Source organism: Nansenia antarctica (assembly GCF_963989245.1).
Source record: "Nansenia antarctica genome assembly, chromosome: 1".
Lineage (NCBI taxonomy): Eukaryota > Metazoa > Chordata > Actinopteri > Argentiniformes > Microstomatidae > Nansenia > Nansenia antarctica.
Genome location: NC_137674.1, coordinates 8,987,152 through 9,006,631, shown reverse-complemented (window position 1 = coordinate 9,006,631; position 19,480 = coordinate 8,987,152). Strand labels below are relative to the sequence as shown.

The window sequence follows — 19,480 nt, the reverse complement described above, 5'->3', positions numbered from 1 at the left end:
AATTAGAACAGCGGAGTAACGATCAACCCAAAAAGAAAACAAGATTTGAGAAATCAACAGAACAACAGTAAAAACCGCCTTGGAAAAATACCTTGACGGACTCAATTACACCTAAAGAAATCCCGGTAATGATTACATTAAATCTAGTCAACTATCTCTAGAGAAGGGGGATGTGTAACGTATTTAGTGCGATCGGCGCTATACGGTGGATAGAGGGAATCAATTTCAGCACCAGCCGGGTCTGGACAGCTCCGTGCGCCCCCCTCCCCTCTCTCTCTCAGCCTTTTCTCTCTTCTCCGGTCGAGCTAAATGCTTTATTGTAGCCTTACCAAAATGCCGTGTCGATGTGGCTTTTCGAATTCTAATCTCGATTTTTAAGGTGATTAGAGTACATGCTGTATATACATTTTCATCGGACAACATTTCTCAAAGCCTTGACATCGAGATCAGATACCACTGGAATTGATTTTCTTTTTTTTCTTGCAGGAACGATTCTTGGGGAACCTGGTCGGCAAAGGGATGTAAAACAGTGCTTACAGATGCATCCCATACGAAATGCTTATGTGATCGTGTATCTACCTTCGCCATTTTGGCTCAGCAACCGAGAGAAATAGTGAGTATAGTTGATTTTTTTTGTTTGAATCTAAGATGTCTAACATTGATGCAGAGGCTGTGGTGTGAATGTGCTTATTTTGCAATGCTTTGGTTAGTTTCTATCGAACTGATTGTGTCTGTTGTGCGTATTCAGATGTGTATAGTTTGGGTTGTGAGTTTTTTCACACATCTCAAGTATGGATCTAATGTCTGGGATTTTATATCGATCTCTCTCGTGTGTGTGTGTGTGTGTGTGTGTGTGTGTGTGTGTGTGTGTGTGTGTGTGTGTGTGTGTTTGCATGCGCATGTGGTTACCTAGTACGTGTGCTGTTCAGGTTGTGTACTGTGATACCCATGCTGATCATCAATTGATCATGATAATATTGAACTTACAGAGTTGTGACTGAGTCTGTTATTGTACTTTGAGACATCAGGGCCATCGATGTGCACTATTTAGAGAATGCAATGTCATGCTCTGAGATCTTGAAATCTGCATACTAGTTTGTAACATGTCAATTAGGCTACGCATGTCCATCCATATATGTGTAACAATATCAACATTGAGTTATGAAAATGGATAACTGACTATAAGCAATAATTCCATAATTCATAACATTTCCTTAAAGGGGAGCAAAACTAGGGAGGGGAGGGTGTATTCATGACAACCAGGTGTGATATTGTTTGTAATATGATACTATGTTGTGACTCAAATGGAAATAGGGTGATTGTGAAACTGATAATTGACATAGCAAACGTTGCAAACTACTAAAAAGTTCATGGTGTCTAGGCTTGATTATCATATTAGTCTGACATATTTGAGTAATCGTGTAACTTTCAACAAGACCACCAAACATTTTCTCTTTTCATAATAAGGACTTTTTTTGTTCTTGATTCAGTGTTTATGGGTACCAAATTAACAATTGTTAATTAGATTACTGCAGAGTAGAGATAATGAGGAAAGGATTATTTCATTCTCAAGGTATATTGGGAGACTTGGAATAGATTGTCATGGTCTTGAGATGAATGGTTTGTTAAGAAAGCAACAGTTATTGTATTGCATTAACATCCGCTGCTGTCAGGTGTCGGTCCTATGGGCCATTAACTATGCAGGTACATGTGCTCGCTCCTCCCCTTTAAGATAGTTTATATTGATTGAACCATACGCCATGAACTCTTCAAAATGGCTCCTATTGTTGTGATTGGTTTCTTCTCCAGTCGAAGTCCCTAACTGTTTGGCCTCCTTCTGTCTTGTTCACAGATTATGGACTACTCAGGGGTCCCGTCTGTGACATTGATAGTTGGTTGTGGCTTATCCTGTCTTGCCTTGATGACATTGACAGTGGTCTATGGCATCCTATGGAGGTGAGTAAAATCCAGTGTGTGGACCTGGTATGGACTACATAACATGTATTTATTAGTAGGCCTTTGCACAATGCATAGATATTGTTGGAATTTACAAATACATGTTTTTTTTAACACTCAAAGCTTTCTCTATTGTGTAGGATTGCTTCAAATGCATGTAAAGATCCTGTCACCCAACCATTTTTTTGTTTGTTGTCTTGATTAGTCTGAAGGCTGGATTCGAGATCTAGATTGTGCTTTTGATTGACATTTAGTTTGTTATTCTAAATCGTCCCTCTTTTTCTTTCAGATATATACGCTCTGAGCGGTCCATAATTCTAATCAACTTCTGCCTGTCCATCATCTGCTCAAACATCCTGATCCTGGTTGGACAAACACAGACTCACAATGCGGTAAATACCATGTACTTTTGCAATGCTTTACAACAACTTACAACAATATTACACTGGACAAAATAGTTTCTCAAAAGCACAATTACTATTGTGCATTCCCATCTACATTTTCTTGCAGATTTATACTCCAGATTGATGTGAAAATCCACAACAAACTAATTTAGAACTGATCAATATCCCACAGTACCTCATAATAGGATTCCCCACTTTAGCACATCTTCTTACTTGCATTGTGTTTACATTATAGTTAGCCATGTTCTACAGTATTACACAATGTATCACAAGACATGCATATTAATATTTTACTCTTTAAGAGTGTACACTATGTACTGTAAGAGAACCAATGAGGTCATCGCGGTATCTTTTTGTGTTTATGCGTGTGGCATTGTCTGGATCTCTCATCCAGTGATGTTCTCATCAGCTATTTGGGGATTTTTCTTTAATGGCTCATGGCTTAAGTGAATATTTTTGACAACTGTGAAGCATGGGTGTTATTCATTTTCACACGCTTTTTACCATGTCTCTGACATGGTGTAAGCCTTGTGTTGCCACACTTCCAAGTCTTGTTTTCAAGGTAGCCTGGCGATCTAGGTTTGTGCAGTTTAAATGCTTCCTTTATTCTCTGTGTTGAGCCACCTGTTTGTTTTTAGTTGTTTTTTTCCCAGACAGAGCACTAACAGATCATCTCCCTGTCACTCTATGTTAATCCCCAGATTAAAACTATGGTACTTCAGATTACAGGGGCCTAGTTGCCCCAAGGTGCCATGAGTTAACTACCAACCCAGGCCAGATGCCCGGTTTACACTCCTCATATGTGTATTCAGAAGTGGATTGGTAAACACTAATACAACCAGATACATACAGTACACAGGTATGCATTTCAGAACTTTCTCCCAGGCCCTTATATCTACATGTTAAAGGTTAATCGATGCATACTGTACCAAAAAGACATAGTGGTTTGGAATGAGTTGGAATAAGGTTTGTTGCGAATGACTCTGGCTGATAGGCTGAGAGATTATCTAAAGGGGAAAGAGAGAGAACACATATAGTTATGTTGTTATAGTGTTATGTTGGTCCAATTTTTTAACAAGGTATAATTTAAAGGGTTTGATGAAAGCGTCCAAACCTTTTATAAGGCCCACATAACAAATGTGTTTTTACAAGCAAAGTTCATGCTACATAATAAGAGCCAAAACAGTGATGCCACTTCTGCAAAGCACCAGATATAAGGCCATATTACTATACATAACCCTCAATATAGAATGACTACTGCATGTATAATAATAATAGTTTTTTGATTGACATGCAAACAACTTGTCAGTCAATTGTTGGTGTTTGGTATTTGATGCTCTAGGCAAGGGTTTAGCCATAGACGGCGACCCTGGAGCAATGAGGGGTTCAGTGCCTTGCTCACTGGCACTTGGACACGTGGCCAGCCGTGATTCGAACCGCTGATTCGAGAAGCTGACTTTTGCGAACATTATACGTAGCCTCCCGTAGGGCCTTATGGAGGTATTATTCAACCTTTATAAAATATATTTAGTGTAAAGTGAGTCCATAATATTTCAGTCAGACAGCAAATATTTCAGTGCACCTTTTACCCTGCCAACTTTACCTGATATGGTAAACGGGGACCCAGAAAACCACACTCTGTTGGCATGGAGACTGCAAATTATCTCGAATCCCAATTAAAAAGGGAAGGGCCATAAAGAAGATTAAAGAACAGGCACAAAAAAGGACGTTCAAATCACTTTCCAATGAAATAGTGATGTTGGTTTTATAGCCAGAGATCGAAAGGAATGGCGGCGCAATCATGAACAAGCCGACATGGTTTAGCGGGTTAAGAGCTGCTATATGGGAGAATGTGGGAAGCAGCGACAGAGGGTCATTTCACACAGGGAGACATGATGCAGAAGTCTGTCAAACACTAATGAAGTTATTAGGGACCCTCCCTGGAAGTATCCACTCATGGTGATGAACACAGCTTTTTATTTGGGATAGAAGGATCAAAGCAGTACTCTAGCTTAGACATGGCATATATTATTGAAATGTATTACAGAAGTAATTGGAGAGCACTACCAATCACATGGGAAACCGTGCCTTTAGAGATCTATGGTAGTTGGAGGAACTACGGATGAAAATTAGCCTCTGGCTAAATCTGGCATATTTACATTTTTAGTGTTCAGCATTGTCTGTTTACAAATAAAACAAATAACTACAAATAAATAACTAAATAAAGACTGGTTAGTGGGGAATGTACACTCACTGAGCACCTCTCATGTACACCTTCACAGTCATGCAATTATCTAATCAGCCAATCGAGTGGCAGCAGCACAATGGATAAAATCCTGCCGATACGGGCCAGCAGCTTCAGGTAATCTTCACATCAAACATTTTTTATCTCAGTGATTTTGACCGTGGCATGATTGTTGGTGCCAGACTTTTTTGAGTATTTCCAAAACTGCTGGTCTCCTGGGAGTTTCACGCACAACAGTCTCTAGAGTTTACTCAGAATGGTACAATAAAGAAAAAACATCCAGTTAGCAGCAGTTCTGTGGGTGGAAAAACCTTGCTGATGAGAAAGGTCAACGGAGAATGGCCAGACTGGTTCGAGCTGACAGAAAGGCTACGATTCCTCAGATAACCACTCTGTACAATTGTGGTAATCAGAAGAGCATCTCAGAATGCACAACACATTGAACCTTGAGGCGGAGGGGCTACAACAGCTGAAGGCCACGTCAGGTTCCACTTCTGTCAGCCAAGAACAGAAAGTTGAGGTTGCAGTGCGCACAGGCTCACCAATACTGGACAGTTGAAGACTGTAAAAAATGTGCGTGGTCTGAGGAATCTTGATTTCTGCTGAAGCACACAGATGGTAGGGTCAGATTTGGCATCAACAGCATGAATCCATGGACCCAACCTGCCTTGTGTCAACAGTCCAAGCTAGTGGAGGTGGTGTAATGGTTGAATTCCACAGCCTACAGAGTATTGTTGCTGACCATGTGCATCCCTTCATGGTCACAATGTATCCATCTTCTAATGGCTACGTCCAGCATGATAATGCGCCATGTCACAAAGCAGAAGTCGTTTCAAACTGGTTTCATGAACATGACAATGAGTTCAGTATTCTTCAGCAGCCTTCCCAGTCACCTGATCTGAATCCAATAGCACACCTTTGGGATGTGGTAGAACGAGAGATTCACAGCTTGAAAGTGCGCCTGAAAAATCTGCTAGGAATTGTGTGATGCAATCATGTCATCATCGACCAGAATCTCAAAGGAATGTTTCCAACATCTTGTGGAATCAATGCCACAAACAGTTGAGGCTGTTTTGAGAGCAAAGGGAAGCCCAACCCCCTGTATTAGGATAGTGTTCCTAATAAAGTGTTCACTGAATGTATATAAGTTGCCAAACTTATCATACATTTTTGCAGGGGTATTCATACAAACAAGAGACTGAGCTAGATGAATATTGCTATACAGAGTAGATTATGATTTATAAGATGCCCGCACAAATGCCATTCTCAATGCGTTGGCAGCATTACAGAATGACACATTGCCCTATCACATGGACATTTTATTTTACAGGCATATCCACGGGCATCCATGGCAAACGCAGGAGCCATTTCTGCAAAAGGGGTAGTCGTTTGATATTCTAAAAACTTGATTTCAAAAACTGTTTTAATTATTTATTTATTTTTAAGAGAAAGTATATTTAATAGAATGGGATGTGAATTGTTTTGCTTACAATGTACTGTATGTATGTATTATTGCATACAGTTTTTATATTTAGACGTTCCCTAAAATAATGTAGCTATATACTGTAGTGGATGGTTTGTGTAATGCATAGTTATCTGCCTTAATTAGAAGTCCTGTCATTGATTGTTTCCACCCATACCTTATCATTAGATACATGCTCTCCGTCCTCAGTATCTAAAAAGAGAACATTCACCATATTATATGTATTCATTGAAGTCGGTATTGTTGTTTGCTAGTGGCTTGCATCAAATATCTGACAAGCTGTCCAAGGTGGTGTATGCATGAAGCCGCAGGCCAATCCTAATGTTAAGTTGATTTGACGGCTTGTCAGTTTTAATCAGGCCCCCTGTCATTCTGTTCCTTCATTATTGGGAGCACCCCTTACACTATGGTGGATTTCCCTTTCAATCGGGTTAAAATGTGTGTGTTGAAGAGCTCAAGTTGTGTTGAATTGTATATGTTGAAAGAGAAAGGACCTCATGGTTGAACTCAAGATGGAAGGAATGTAGGGACAGATCAGAATGCTGGGAAGGGAGATCAGAGGGACAGCCCAGAGGAGGTAATCAATTGTCTATGATGCCCCTCACCCTAGCTGAAGTAAACATGACAGGCCGGGAAGTTTTGAGTTTTGAGAGGATCCAGGAACAGCTAGGAATGTGGGCTATGCAAATTATAATTGTATGAGGGGTCACTATTAAAAGGTATAAAGGTCTGTGCTGAGATGTGTTCTGGAGCTGCGATGTCTCGGCAGAGTAGCTCCCTTTTTGCTGGCAATAAAGGTATGGGAAAATCAACAGCCCCCGGTCTTTATTATTATAACGTTTCTTTATTATTATTAAGTATTTGAGTAAAGTTATTCCACGACAACACCACAGTACATGGACTTTTCACTTACAACATACTTGTATCAAGATTTCCGCTGAATATCATAATATATATATATATATATGTGTGTATGGGTAAAGCAACAATATCTCAAACATCACAGATCCACTGGGGAAGACCCTTCAGTCACTTTCAGAGTGGGTGTACCATTCTACTCTTCTTTCATTATCTTTGATGTTCAGGAAGAGCTTACAAACATCTGGGGATAGCATAACTTTGGTGGATATAAGATTAGCCACTTTGCAGCACTTAAAAGTTCCCAGTACTCGAAATCACAGATTCCTCCCAACCGCTTCTAAAACAGGTGCAACATTATTGGTATAATGTGTAACACAGCTGATGTTTTGAATAACCAGTAGGTAGCTGAGGTCATTTTGAATTTGAATGTTGGTACACCTCAAACGGAAAATGGGAGAAACTCGCTCTGAATCAAAACACGTGCAAAACAGCTGCTAACAGCTAGAAGCTAAGTAGGCACATCGCTACGAACATCTAACTGCATGTTTATAACATCACAACATGCTGATAGAACATCAACATGCTAAAAACACATAACTACACATAATTACATGATCACACAGTCCTTGCTTTTGAGCATGTCCTAAAATGAATTTATGAAAGCTTGTTTACAAGCCTTGTAGGCTATCAATTATTTAGTGATTTGTTTGTTATATCGAGTGGGTACTTCAAAACTTCAAGTTGCCTATTATGAAAGAGAGAAAAAAGATTTTCTTGACAAAAATACTTTCACTTTCATTTTTCAAGTCTTTCTCGTTTGCGGGTTGTTGCTTTGCAGACCAGTTGGTGTCATATAATAAGTCAATAAGTCAAGCATGATATGAGTATTACCCTTATGTAGCAAGAGTTTTGGCCTAGACCTGCAGAACACCTTTTTCACCCCCTCCTCCCTAACTTTCTGTCAGTATGCATTTTCGAAGGAGAGCAGGCTAGCAGTGCCAGCCAGGCCTACATGTATACATCAGCGCCAGTAGATTAATGCATTACATCTGGTCATTTAGCAATAGGCTGCATCCGCCCTGTCTCCATGGTGCTGTAGCTAAGGGTTTCTGGGCAATGTGTTTATTATTAGCTCCTCCCCGTCTCTTCTGTTGTAATAGCATTTGAGTCATATTTCTGCTGTTGGATTCTGCGGGTTTAATTGCCATGCTGCCTCACACCGCCTCGATTTTCTCCCTCCCTCTTTCTCCTGCAAGGCACCGGTGTGCGTAATTGGCTCCACTGTTTCTGTTTATATATTCAGTGTTGCTCATTGTCTAATAGAAATCATCTCTTTGTTGTGGAGGTGTCCTTTGGGAGCAGAGAGTCAGTGATGTCGCCTTTTCCTGTCGGCAGCTCGGTTTTGTCCTCTGTCTTTGTTTAGCTTGTTTAATGGCAAGCAAAAGATAAATAAACAGAGGGGGTACAGCCACAGGGTACAGCCACAGGGTGGGATGGCTGGCAAGGTAGACTGAGGGGACCGTGGGCTGTTGCATACTGGTCTTATTACATTTACAGCCCATTATGAGTGACACAGTTTCAGGGAATTATGTCTTGTTGGTTTGGCACTGCAGCATCAATGTCAATTTGGCATATTTCTGTCTCTATTGGGTGTCCTTTAATTATAAAATCCAACAAATCTAAGACAATATTGTTTAGAAAGGCTGTAGTCCACTGTGCAATGACAATGTGAATGGGAAATGGCTGGCTCGTAGCAGACCGTTGAAGCCTCCATCATTGTTATGATGAGTTAATGGAAGGAGGTAAGAGCTGGAATGGGAGACATTATCTTCTTGAGACAGACACTGAGATGACCACTAGCAGTTACCCTTCTAATTAGTATTTAGCATAGGACACTAAAGTTAAACTAACCAGTGGGACGTTGTCTTGCATTGAAGTGACTCTGATCTTCCTGATATGCTACACAGGGAGGTTTGGATCTTTCCAGTAGACTTGATAGGTGTGAGATTCCAAGCGATAAGCCAGATTTCTTTTCCCTCTCTCCATCTTGTTGGCCAGGAGGACATGGTCACCCACGCAAACAGGAGAGCCCTTTTATTTTCTTGTCAAACGGGTGTTTTTGTCGCGTCTGTTTCATAACTGCATGTTTCTGGGCAGCCTCAATGGACTCTTTCAGATCTTGCTTCAGCTTTGGGGATGTAGGCATCGAAGTCGACAACTCTCTCATCTCTCAGTGTTGACTTGAACATGACATCCACTGGCAGACAGGGGATTCTGCTGAACATGAGATAGAATGGAGCATAACCGTGGTCTCGTGGCTGGTCTAGTTAACCGTGGTCTCATGGCTGGTCTAGTTAGGTCAATGTGTTAATCATTTAGGGCCACTTGTGTTTCTTACAAGGGGGCAAGGGTCGGAGCATGCTTCCTAGAGTCCTGTTGAAACGTTTCACGCTCCCATTACCAGCAGGGTGGATTCTTTCTGGAAATCCATAGACACTAAAATGATCCTTTCACAGTTGTTTAGCCACAGGTGAAAGCACGGGGTGTGAAATGGTCTGTGACGACCAGAACGTCCACTGGACTTGTTCTTGCCTCAGGCTCTGGAGACTTCCTCACCACGCATCTCCTGCGCTTTGTCACATTCTCCTTCACTTTTGAGACGATTGGTGAGACGATTGGTCTCAGCTCTGGTGGGACGGACGACAAACTCATGGACTTGGTGGCCAGAGGAGATGTCATTAGTCACCTGTGAAAGAAGGCTGTTTACAAACTTCAATTCCCTCCACTGCCTCTGAAGTCTCAGTACTTGAGCACTTTCGGGGCTTCTCTCATGTTGAGGCTTCCTCGAGACGTAGTAGATGGCTCTAGATATGGGTATGTCTTCTCCCTGCTTCCTCTTGAACTCTGCTTGATTAAAGGCTGGAAGCATTCTGTGAGAGTGCAGGTAGAAAATGCTGCCTACTGCCTCCGTTCAAGCTGCTCTATCTTGAGAACAGGGCTCCCATTCTTTGTGAACAGAGAGGACGGCTGCTACTCCATCAGAGGTGATATGGCCAGGTGTTTGATTTCACCATGTCCCGAGATGACCAGAGTGTTCACGGACAGGTGGAAGGCGTCTTGGGCTGCTCCATGTTGGACTGCCTCTGCGTCCTTAACTAGGGACTGGCAGGGCTCTCTGATAATACGGCTGGTGCTTGATCAAAGGGGCTCTGCTCAGACAGTATGAGATGACATTCTGCACACCTGGGACGTACTTGTTGTTGAAGTCGAAAGGGGCCGGATTGGAGACCCACCGCTGTTCACAAGCATCCAGCTTGGGCTTGGTAAGGATGTATGTGAGTGGGCTCTTATCAATTGAATCACTGAATTTGAATTTGTGGAGTAGTGGTGGCCTAGTGGATAGTGAGGACTGGTGATCAGAAGGTCATGAGTTAAAATCCCACCTGGGAACACCCTTGAGTAAGGCACTTAGCCCTAAGTTACTCTAGGGAGACTGTCCCAGTAATCTCTAACTGTAAGTCGCGTTGGATAAAAGTGACTCCTTCATGTGTTATATAAATATAATTTGTGACACACAGCCCACTTCAACGCCAGGAACTCAAGATGGTGTGCGGGGTAATTGGCCTTCCTCAATGAAGTGATTGTAATAGTTGAACATGCCCAGGACTGATGCCCTCAACCCTGGAAAAGACCTGATGGTACTTGGCTCGCAACTATCTCTTTCCACTGCTCGTTCACTTCACATGAGCTGAGGTCTAGCTCAGCCTGTTCCAGTTCTTGTCCTCCACACAGTGGTGATTGATTAATAATATGCTGTCTGTGGCTGTCTGGTAGGTCAATTTGGGGTCACTGTCTGTCAGTGGGGGTTGTCAGGTTGAGGTCTTCTAGGTCTTCGAGTGATGCAAGGGAACATGTCTACTACCTTGTGTCTGAGAAGAAGGGGCTTCACGGTGCCTACTCTGTCTGGAATATAGCTGTCTGGAATATAGCTGCCTCTCTAAAGTACATTGTACTATATCAATGACAATAAAGACCATTCATTCATTCATTCATTCATTCATTCATAAAGCACAAGGTTTGCCAGAAGCCCAAGAACAACTTGTGACTCATGTCTTCTTTGTCCGGTTCACAGCTTCCAGTATGCATCATCACTCTTTACAGACTGCAGCAGGTGTTTTATCACATTGGTGCCTATGATGAATGTGTCAATTTTGACTCGGAATCATAAGGACAGGCACAATCATCTGAATGCCATACACAGTAATGTTCAAGTCAGGGATGCACTTTGGTTTCACTTGAACACCCTCACACCCCCACCCTCTACAATGGTCACATTTGTATCTCTGCTACTGGAAATGCCTGACCCACTACACTCCAAACAAATCTGATCTGTCTCAAGGTTGATGGCGCAGGCAATAGAACCCACTGTCTAATAGAGCACAAAACTGTTTGCCTGCTGATGCAACTGTAGTACAAATAATGGATTGTCACTGTCCATTAAGTGCTGGGTTCTCTGAAAAATCACTTCTTACTAATAGCCAATTTGCTCACACAAAAATCACTGTACACAGACTTACTTGAGGTGGTCTGTTGTCTGATATGGTGCGGGTTAACTTGCTGCCCACACTTTTCCCCTCCGAATGTGGACTCACTAGTTTCGCTGAGCAGGGTTGGCTGGTGGAGCAGGTCTGAATATAGCGGTGTGTGCATTAGAGCAGTCTCTGATACTGTGTTCTCTGTGTTCTTACATACGCAGTGAGCTTTTGTGCTGTGATCCCTGCAATCACATACAGTACATGACAGAGGTTTCTGGGTCTGGGCCCCCAGCTCTGAAGCAGGCTCACTGGATGATGGGGGTAGTGGTGGTCTAGTGGATAGTGAGTTGGACTTGTGATCGGAAGGTTGTGAGTTCAAATCCCGCCTGAAGCCACACCACTACTAGTGTGCCCTTGGGTAAGGCACTTAGCCCTCAGTTACTCCAGGGGGAATGTCCCTGTAATTCGTAATTGTAAGTCACTTTGGATAAAAGCGTCTGCTAAATGGCAAAATTATTATATTTATTAATTATTATTATTAATTAAGCCTCACGTCTACTCTGGGCTGTGTATTGGCTGCATGCTCAGGTTCTGTGTGAGGCTGCCATGTCTGTTATCTGCCATTCTCTGCTCTCTTTGGTGGCTATCCCACTACACTCCAAACTGCACCTCTGAGATGGACTATTTCTACAGTCGTTTGATCCTGAAAATTGTGGTTAGATGCTCATCAGAATGGTTACGGATGAACTGCAGTCATTTCTAGGCCTGGATCAGGAAGAGAGAGTCCCATGTGATGTAAACAGTTAACTACGTGCTCCATAACTTTATTTATCCCGAGGCAGTAATCAAATGCACTCTTTCCAGGGCAGGGTAAGGTAGCATAGAAGTCAGCAAGGAGAGTGACCGAGGAAGTTTCAGGATATTAAACACAGCTTCAGGGTCATACTCAAGGTGATCAGGGCTTCTTCCTTTCATTTGGCCCAAACGTGACGCCACGTCTCACAGGAATCATGTCAACACTCAAGGAGCACTCTTAGACCTGTGTGGTTCATTTCTCCCTCCTCCCGTTTCTACAATAAGACACGGATCAAAAGTACAAAAGGACCTTCAAACATATACACAAGAAGCACAGCTGGCACTGACAAAGCCATAGTCATAAACAGAGAAAACCATTAAAAACACGCATCCATCCCCTTACTGTAACCAAAATGCTTGTTAGGGTTATAAACATTAGCCAACTACGTAGCATTAGCATAGCTTCATTTGTTTTCATAGGGCTGGCATGCGCTAACTGCGTAACAGCCTTCTGGAATGTAGAGCTCACCGTTGACAGTTGTGGCTTGGTCGTTGTGGGTAGCAGCATCCCTAGGCAATCGGCTTAGCTAATCAATGTTCACGGTCAAACGGCACCAAATGTAACACATGTATCTTTAGTGTCCAAATTATCAAACAAATGTTCTTCAGTGTTATAGTGATGGGTGGTGATAACAATTGTAGTAGTAGTAATGCAGTCTTTGTGTTGTGTGTGAGAGATGGTAGAACACTGTATACTGTTGACCACGAAGAGATGAAGCAGGCACACAATGTCTCTGGTGTATCATGTTCTGGCAGATTGATTTATCGTCAGAATCTCTGGGATACAAGCCCGGACCCTGGGGGATAAAAGCTTGGATCTATGAATGTCCAATTCAATAACAAAATACATACGTAGTCCACAACAGGCGAATTGATATAACAGAACACATAGAAAAGTCTGTTATAGATGGCTAGCTAACAGGCTAGGCTAGCATCACAAAACAGAATGACTGTTTAAATTCATAACAATCAGGTTACAAAACAACAAGATGGGTTACAGACTACTCAGGGTACATGGACATTCATTATGGATATAATTAAAAGGAACATTGGCTGAAAATTCCTATCAAAGAAATAAATATCTTAAGGGCACTTTTTCCCTGATTGACACTCACCTAGGGGATACAGGCCCAGAGTAACTTGTTCCCCTAGTGTTGGACCATTTATCCTGAGACAGCTTAAGAAATACATAATAAAATCAACAAGGGCATAACATGTAAACAATAGATTGTAGGAAACAGATTAATCATGGAAAAATTGTTATTATAATTATTTGTTTTTGTTTCAGTGTAACAATGTCAACCTATGCATTAATTAGTGCATGCTATACTGTAAGGTTATCAGCTTGAAGGTATTTTAAATGTAGTTATTGACCAAATACTAGTACCGGTAGTAGTAGTAGTAGTAGTAGTAGTAGTAGTAGTAGTAGTAGTAGTAGTAGTAGTAGTAGTAGTAGTAGTAGTAGTAGTAGTAGTAGTAGTAGTAGTAGTAGTAGTAGTAGTAGTAGTAGTAGTAGTAGTAGTAGTAGTAGTAGTAGTAGTAGTAGTAGTAGTAGTAGTAGTAGTAGTAGTAGTAGTAGTAGTAGTAGTAGTAGTAGTAGTAGTAGTAGTAGTAGTAGTAGTAGTAGTAGTAGTAGTAGTAGTAGTAGTAGTAGTAGTAGTAGTAGTAGTAGTAGTAGTAGTAGTAGTAGTAGTAGTAGTAGTAGTAGTAGTAGTAGTAGTAGTAGTAGTAGTAGTAGTAGTAGTAGTAGTAGTAGTAGTAGTAGTAGTAGTAGTAGTAGTAGTAGTAGTAGTAGTAGTAGTAGTAGTAGTAGTAGTCATTAATATGCAGTATAGAATGGCAAGAAAAAAGAAATACTTGATTATTGTCACATGAAAGAAAGTATTATGTTTTGCTCCTAGGACCTAGATATGTCCTAGTTTAAGTTTGGTTAAGTTGCAGTAGTGGTTAGAGTATTATATACATCCTTGTAATATCTTATCATTTGGGCCTAAAAGAGCCTCCAGATTGATTATGTATATAGCCTTTACGTTAAATGAAGCTCAAGAATTGAGAATTGAAGAATTTCTACTTGTGAGTGCTGTGCTTTTATTTGTATTGCAGTAGTCGAGTGATCTGATTAACACTACTTAGATTAACTATGTAACATAGTCCTCGTGAATATGAAAAGGCAAAGATAGACTTGTGTCAAAACACAGATAAATCTGAGCACTTTATGAAATGGTGGGTGAGGAATATACATAACATCCTTGAAAAAAGACAGATGATTCACCCATATGAAGTATGACAGGGTGTGACTAGATGGTTGTTAGAGAGGGATATTGTACTGCAATGAAAGGATGCCGGAACAGGTAAGTGGATTAAACTGAAAGGCATGAAGTGTCCAAGTCATTTTTTAACTGCTGCCTTTTTTTCAGAAAGCGTAGACACTTTGGGAAGGTTGTCCTCATATTAAGTCGCTTACCACTGACACCTGAAAAACTTGATGACGGCCTTTTAAAGTACTTAGGAGGGTCTTTGTGGCTCTTCCCCCAATGGCTAATAAACTTCCTCCTCAAAGGAGTGTTTGTTTGTTATTCAGAGGGAGGCACGGTCCTTAATAAGCCTCCTTGAGATGTAATGAGGTGAGGAGAGCAGTCTCTCACACCCCTTCTCTGTAAGTCCCCGATGGCTCAAACGCACCGCCAGCCAGGTTTAAGTAGAACAATTCAACCTTAGCCTCTGCCCTGTTCCGCCATGTACACATTCCCATTTTTCCAGTGTGGCATGTGTGCATGTTTCCAGTACCCCTCCTCCTCCCTCTCTCTTCTGTCTCTCCACAACTGTTCCTGTACATACAGTATATATGACACAGTGGCTGCAAAAATGTCCTTGTCCTGACGTTGAACATCAAGCCCAAGGCAACATCCTACCATATCTACCTCTGATACCAAACCTGCTCAGACTTGATCACTCCCATGACATTGATCAGACCATGTCGCAGTAAAAAAACTGTTTTGATGTACTCTCCTTCCCTGAGAGTCAAACGCCTCCATGCACATAGTAGCTGTCTACTTGATGTCATTGATCATCATAAGCTGACAAATAAAGGTTGACTTAGCATCCTAGGGGGGAGTTATACTGGTTCAAAGTCCTCAGATCATCTAATCAAATGTGTGAGATTGAGATGTGGATGTTAGATATGGACATTGATACCTGATCATGCGTATTTGATAAAGCTAAAGAATGGGGGTTATCATTGAAATTGAACTTCTGTTACACAAAAGGTCATATGACTTTTATTGGACATAGCTAGGAGGTGTAGGAATGTGTTGAATGCCTATGAAGCAAACTCAATGCATCAAGTGAATACCACTCTTCCTTCAGTGTCATTCTAACCTCACATATATTTTTGTCCAAATGGACCACTATTATCTACTTTGGACACACTGATGAGCCCTTTTGTTTGCAACTGCCATTACTGAGATGGCTTCCAGCACACCCCCTTCCACGCCCACTCTCCCACCTTCATGCCTTTATCCGTCCGCACTGTGATGGCTTCGTGTGGACCTTTCCTCAGCTCCTCCGTTACCATGGATACGGACACAGTAGGCTCAACATCTCCCGGCAATTTGCCTTTCTAAAGGGCAGCGTGCACTCTGGGTTTTAGCCATGTCTTAGTTCCGTTCCCTCCCTCCCCCATCCATACAGCCCTGCCATCCATGCTGCTCGTATACATGTCTGTCTATTTTTCCAACATACTGTGTACTGTGTTTCTGTGACACAAACAGTGCTCTATTTTCAGACGACTAGATCAGCGGCGTTGTATAATGGCCAGGATCACCCAGTGAAATGTTTCTACAGCAGGAGTTGGAACACTTTAGAAAGTGTGTCCTTCTCCCCCTAAGGACACCCTCCGCTCAGTAAACCAGCTGTGCTAAAGTCACCATTATAGACTCCTATGGGGGAAATGAACTCTGTAATGTTCTCAGAAACAGACACTATGATCCATGACTCCTGCAAGATCTTGAGTGATGTCACGGGATACAGTACTTGACTTTGTTTACATTTTCCGTCCCTCACCATTTTTGTCATGTATATCTATGAAGTGCTATCCTTTACTGTCTGTTTACCTTCTGTACTGTATGGCTGTGGTGGCTGCAGCCAATCACTGATCGTCACTCCCTTGAACAAGTACATGTCACTTGTCTCTTCTCAGTTCTCCATGTTCCCCTCTCTGCCTTGAAGACTCAGGATGCTGTGTTTCATTCATGATAATAATTTATACTGCACACATGTTGGATATCGGTCCTCATAAAATGCATGAAAGCACAGAAAGATTACAGCTGGAATGCATATGCTGAAGAAATAATAACATACCATGGTTTTTTTATTGCTTTTACACAATTACTGTCCTGATTTGCCTTCTGCCTAATGCAGCTGTCACTTTTAAACAATACTTACATGTGGGCTACATTGTTTGTTTTTGATGTTTTGTTACTGGAACACACCAGGTGAGATGTATAATCAAAGTCCCATCATGCATTGCCACTGACATTGGTGCTTCATGAGCACATTTGAAATGTGTTAATTAGAAACAGCTATTGAATTGCCATTTTGTACAGACATTGCTTTGGAAACACATCCTGATCCTATAAATGGATGCAAATGATTGCCAGCTTTTTTTATTTTTATGTATAGGTCAATGTTTGACTTATTCACAGTACATGTTTCACCTTTCATGTGACTACAACACAACACAAGCTCAGTAGTGTTTGAATCAGTAATTAACATCTGACCAGATGGCAGTGTTGTCTTGGGAGGTTTCGTGTGTGCTTTAATTATCCATTTCCTTTAACGCTGTAGTGCAGGCACCATTAGCATGTAAAAACTGTTAAGACAAACTGCATTATCCAGGGGATGTTTAGAAAATATTTTGGATTAAATGAACGTTGTTATGGAACCCACAGTCATGGGTGAACAGGGAGTACAGTAGGGGGCTGAGCACACAGCCCTGGGGGGGCCCCCGTGTTGAGAGTCACAGTGGAGGAAGTGATGAGGCCTACCCTTACCACCTGGGGGTCTGCCCATCACCAGGTCCCCGATGGGACCATGTATCCTGAAAAATGTATGTACTCACTGTAATGTAAGTCCAGGATCCAGTTACACAGGGAGCTGTTAAGACCCGTGTTGATGAGCTTGGAGGGGACTATGGTGTTGAATGAATTTAACATTCTCACATGGGTATCTTTCTAGTCCAAGTGGGATAGGGCAGTGTGCAGGGTGAGAGTAATGATGTCATCAGTGGATCTGTTGGGGTGGTATGCAAATTGGAGTGGCTCATTCAGTAAGGCTGCATTTACACCGCAGGTCGTAATTCCTAGTTCTGATTAAATAGTGCCTTTTTTTGTACGCCTGCCTACACCTACTTTTTTCTTTTTCTTCAAATGACCCATATCTGATATCATAACACTTGAAACAACCCTCATGCGACCCACATGCGTACATCGAAAACGAATGTAAACAGACAGCCAGGACTTGCAATGGACGCAAACGAGACAGAAATTATAATCCCTTTTATATACTGTATATTATAATATAAAGCCATTGCTTTCCGAAGTATGTTTAGAGGTCTGCAAAATAGTGCGCACATTTTAAGGCGAGTTTCACTCACTTCAACAGTGAAGTTCTCTTTCTTCTCCGAAGAAACTAAATCTGTCACAAACAAAATGCAAATACCGTCGTATTTTCAATGACGTGCCAATCGGAATTGAGCGTTATCAACCTGTCTGCCGCAGACAAAATGACACATATCCAATTTGTATCTGATTGAGGCCAGCATGAGATTGAGGCCTGAAACGGATCTGAGAATATCAGATTCAATGTGCTTTTTTACTGCTTACACATACATGTTACATATCCGATCTGTGCCACATGTGAGCAAAAAAATCGGAATTGTGTCACTTCGACCTGTAAAGGCAGCCTGTCTCCTAAATAGCTTTACTTTCAACTCAAACTGAAACAAGAGGTGAAAAGTAAGAAGCAAAACACTACTACTGTGATGACTCTTGAAGCCTTTGCCCAGTTTACCACAGTTTAGTGTCATTTGGAAAACCAGGATACAGCGATCTTCCTTGAATTACTTTGAATGGAGAGAATAATGTATGCCTCCTTTTTGTGTGTGTCTCTGGCCTGTCAAACACGAGCTTCCATATCCTCATTTCAAAACAGATACTGTATTTCAAGCCGCTGTGCATTATATCTCTTTCAAATGTGTGTGTGTGTGTGTGTGTGTGTGTGTGTGTGTGTGTGTGTGTGTGTGTGTGTGTGTGTGTGTTGTTCCCCATGCTCTGTCATCCTGAAACATTAGGCTTTGTATTCCGTTGTCAAAGTTCAAAAGGGGACAACATGAACAGTAATGTGGGGGGTGTGTGTAAGCTTTCATGAAAACTGCACGATGTGCTATGTGCTAGAATGTGCTAGCCGAATCTACACAGGTGTAATTAAAATGCCTCCTGGCTCTATATAAACAAAATTCCATATTTCACATGGCACTAACAATAACGTTAGTCCGCCCAGTGAACAAATGTTAAAGGGATGGTTCTGCCTATTTTAATGTTTAGGTGAAATATCATCTAAAGTTAGTGATGCGGCATTATTCAGATTACCATAGCTCCAAAACAGCAAAAAAAAATCGAGGCCCTGAACTGACACAGCTTAAGCTCTGACTACCCACTGTAAATGTCAGTTCACATCGACAAGCTTCTTAGGGGCTAATTTCTAATCCTCTTCTTTCACACTGCAAATTTGGGAAGCTGCTGCTTAGAGAAAGAATAGTGACGGACAAGCAGGAGACCCTGGGATCTTCTCCATTGTCAGGCCCTAATGCACTCTCTCCCATGATGTACTCATTCTGTATCAGTACAGTGACAATGTGCTTTGCTCCCCTCCTCCTTGGGTAGAACACTTGACCTTGGCTTACGTGCTTCCCCAGTTTGATCCCTAGCATACTAATGAGGGCCAGTGCAGAGGAATGCAGTGCCACAGCCTCAGCCTCAGCCAACCTGGCTGTACTCATTAGTGGTTCCATTTATGTTGCGGCAGTCATGTGATGCAAACTGATGCTCTTTTCACTTACTGCTCAGGGCACCATTAGCTGACT

The 19,480-nt window shown here is 41.8% G+C and overlaps 1 protein-coding gene across 1 annotated transcript in view; it reads left to right on the top strand.

The window, feature by feature from the left end:
• Positions 1-19,480, top strand: part of adgrb3 (adhesion G protein-coupled receptor B3) — a gene marked incomplete at both ends in the record, with an annotated part of 137,495 nt that overhangs the window by 96,569 nt on the left and 21,446 nt on the right. The window contains 3 exons of the mRNA XM_080539933.1: positions 487-613; positions 1,853-1,956; positions 2,246-2,348. Of these exons, the coding sequence (XP_080396059.1) occupies positions 487-613; positions 1,853-1,956; positions 2,246-2,348 (334 nt within the window). The remainder of the gene's footprint in view (positions 1-486; positions 614-1,852; positions 1,957-2,245; positions 2,349-19,480) is intronic.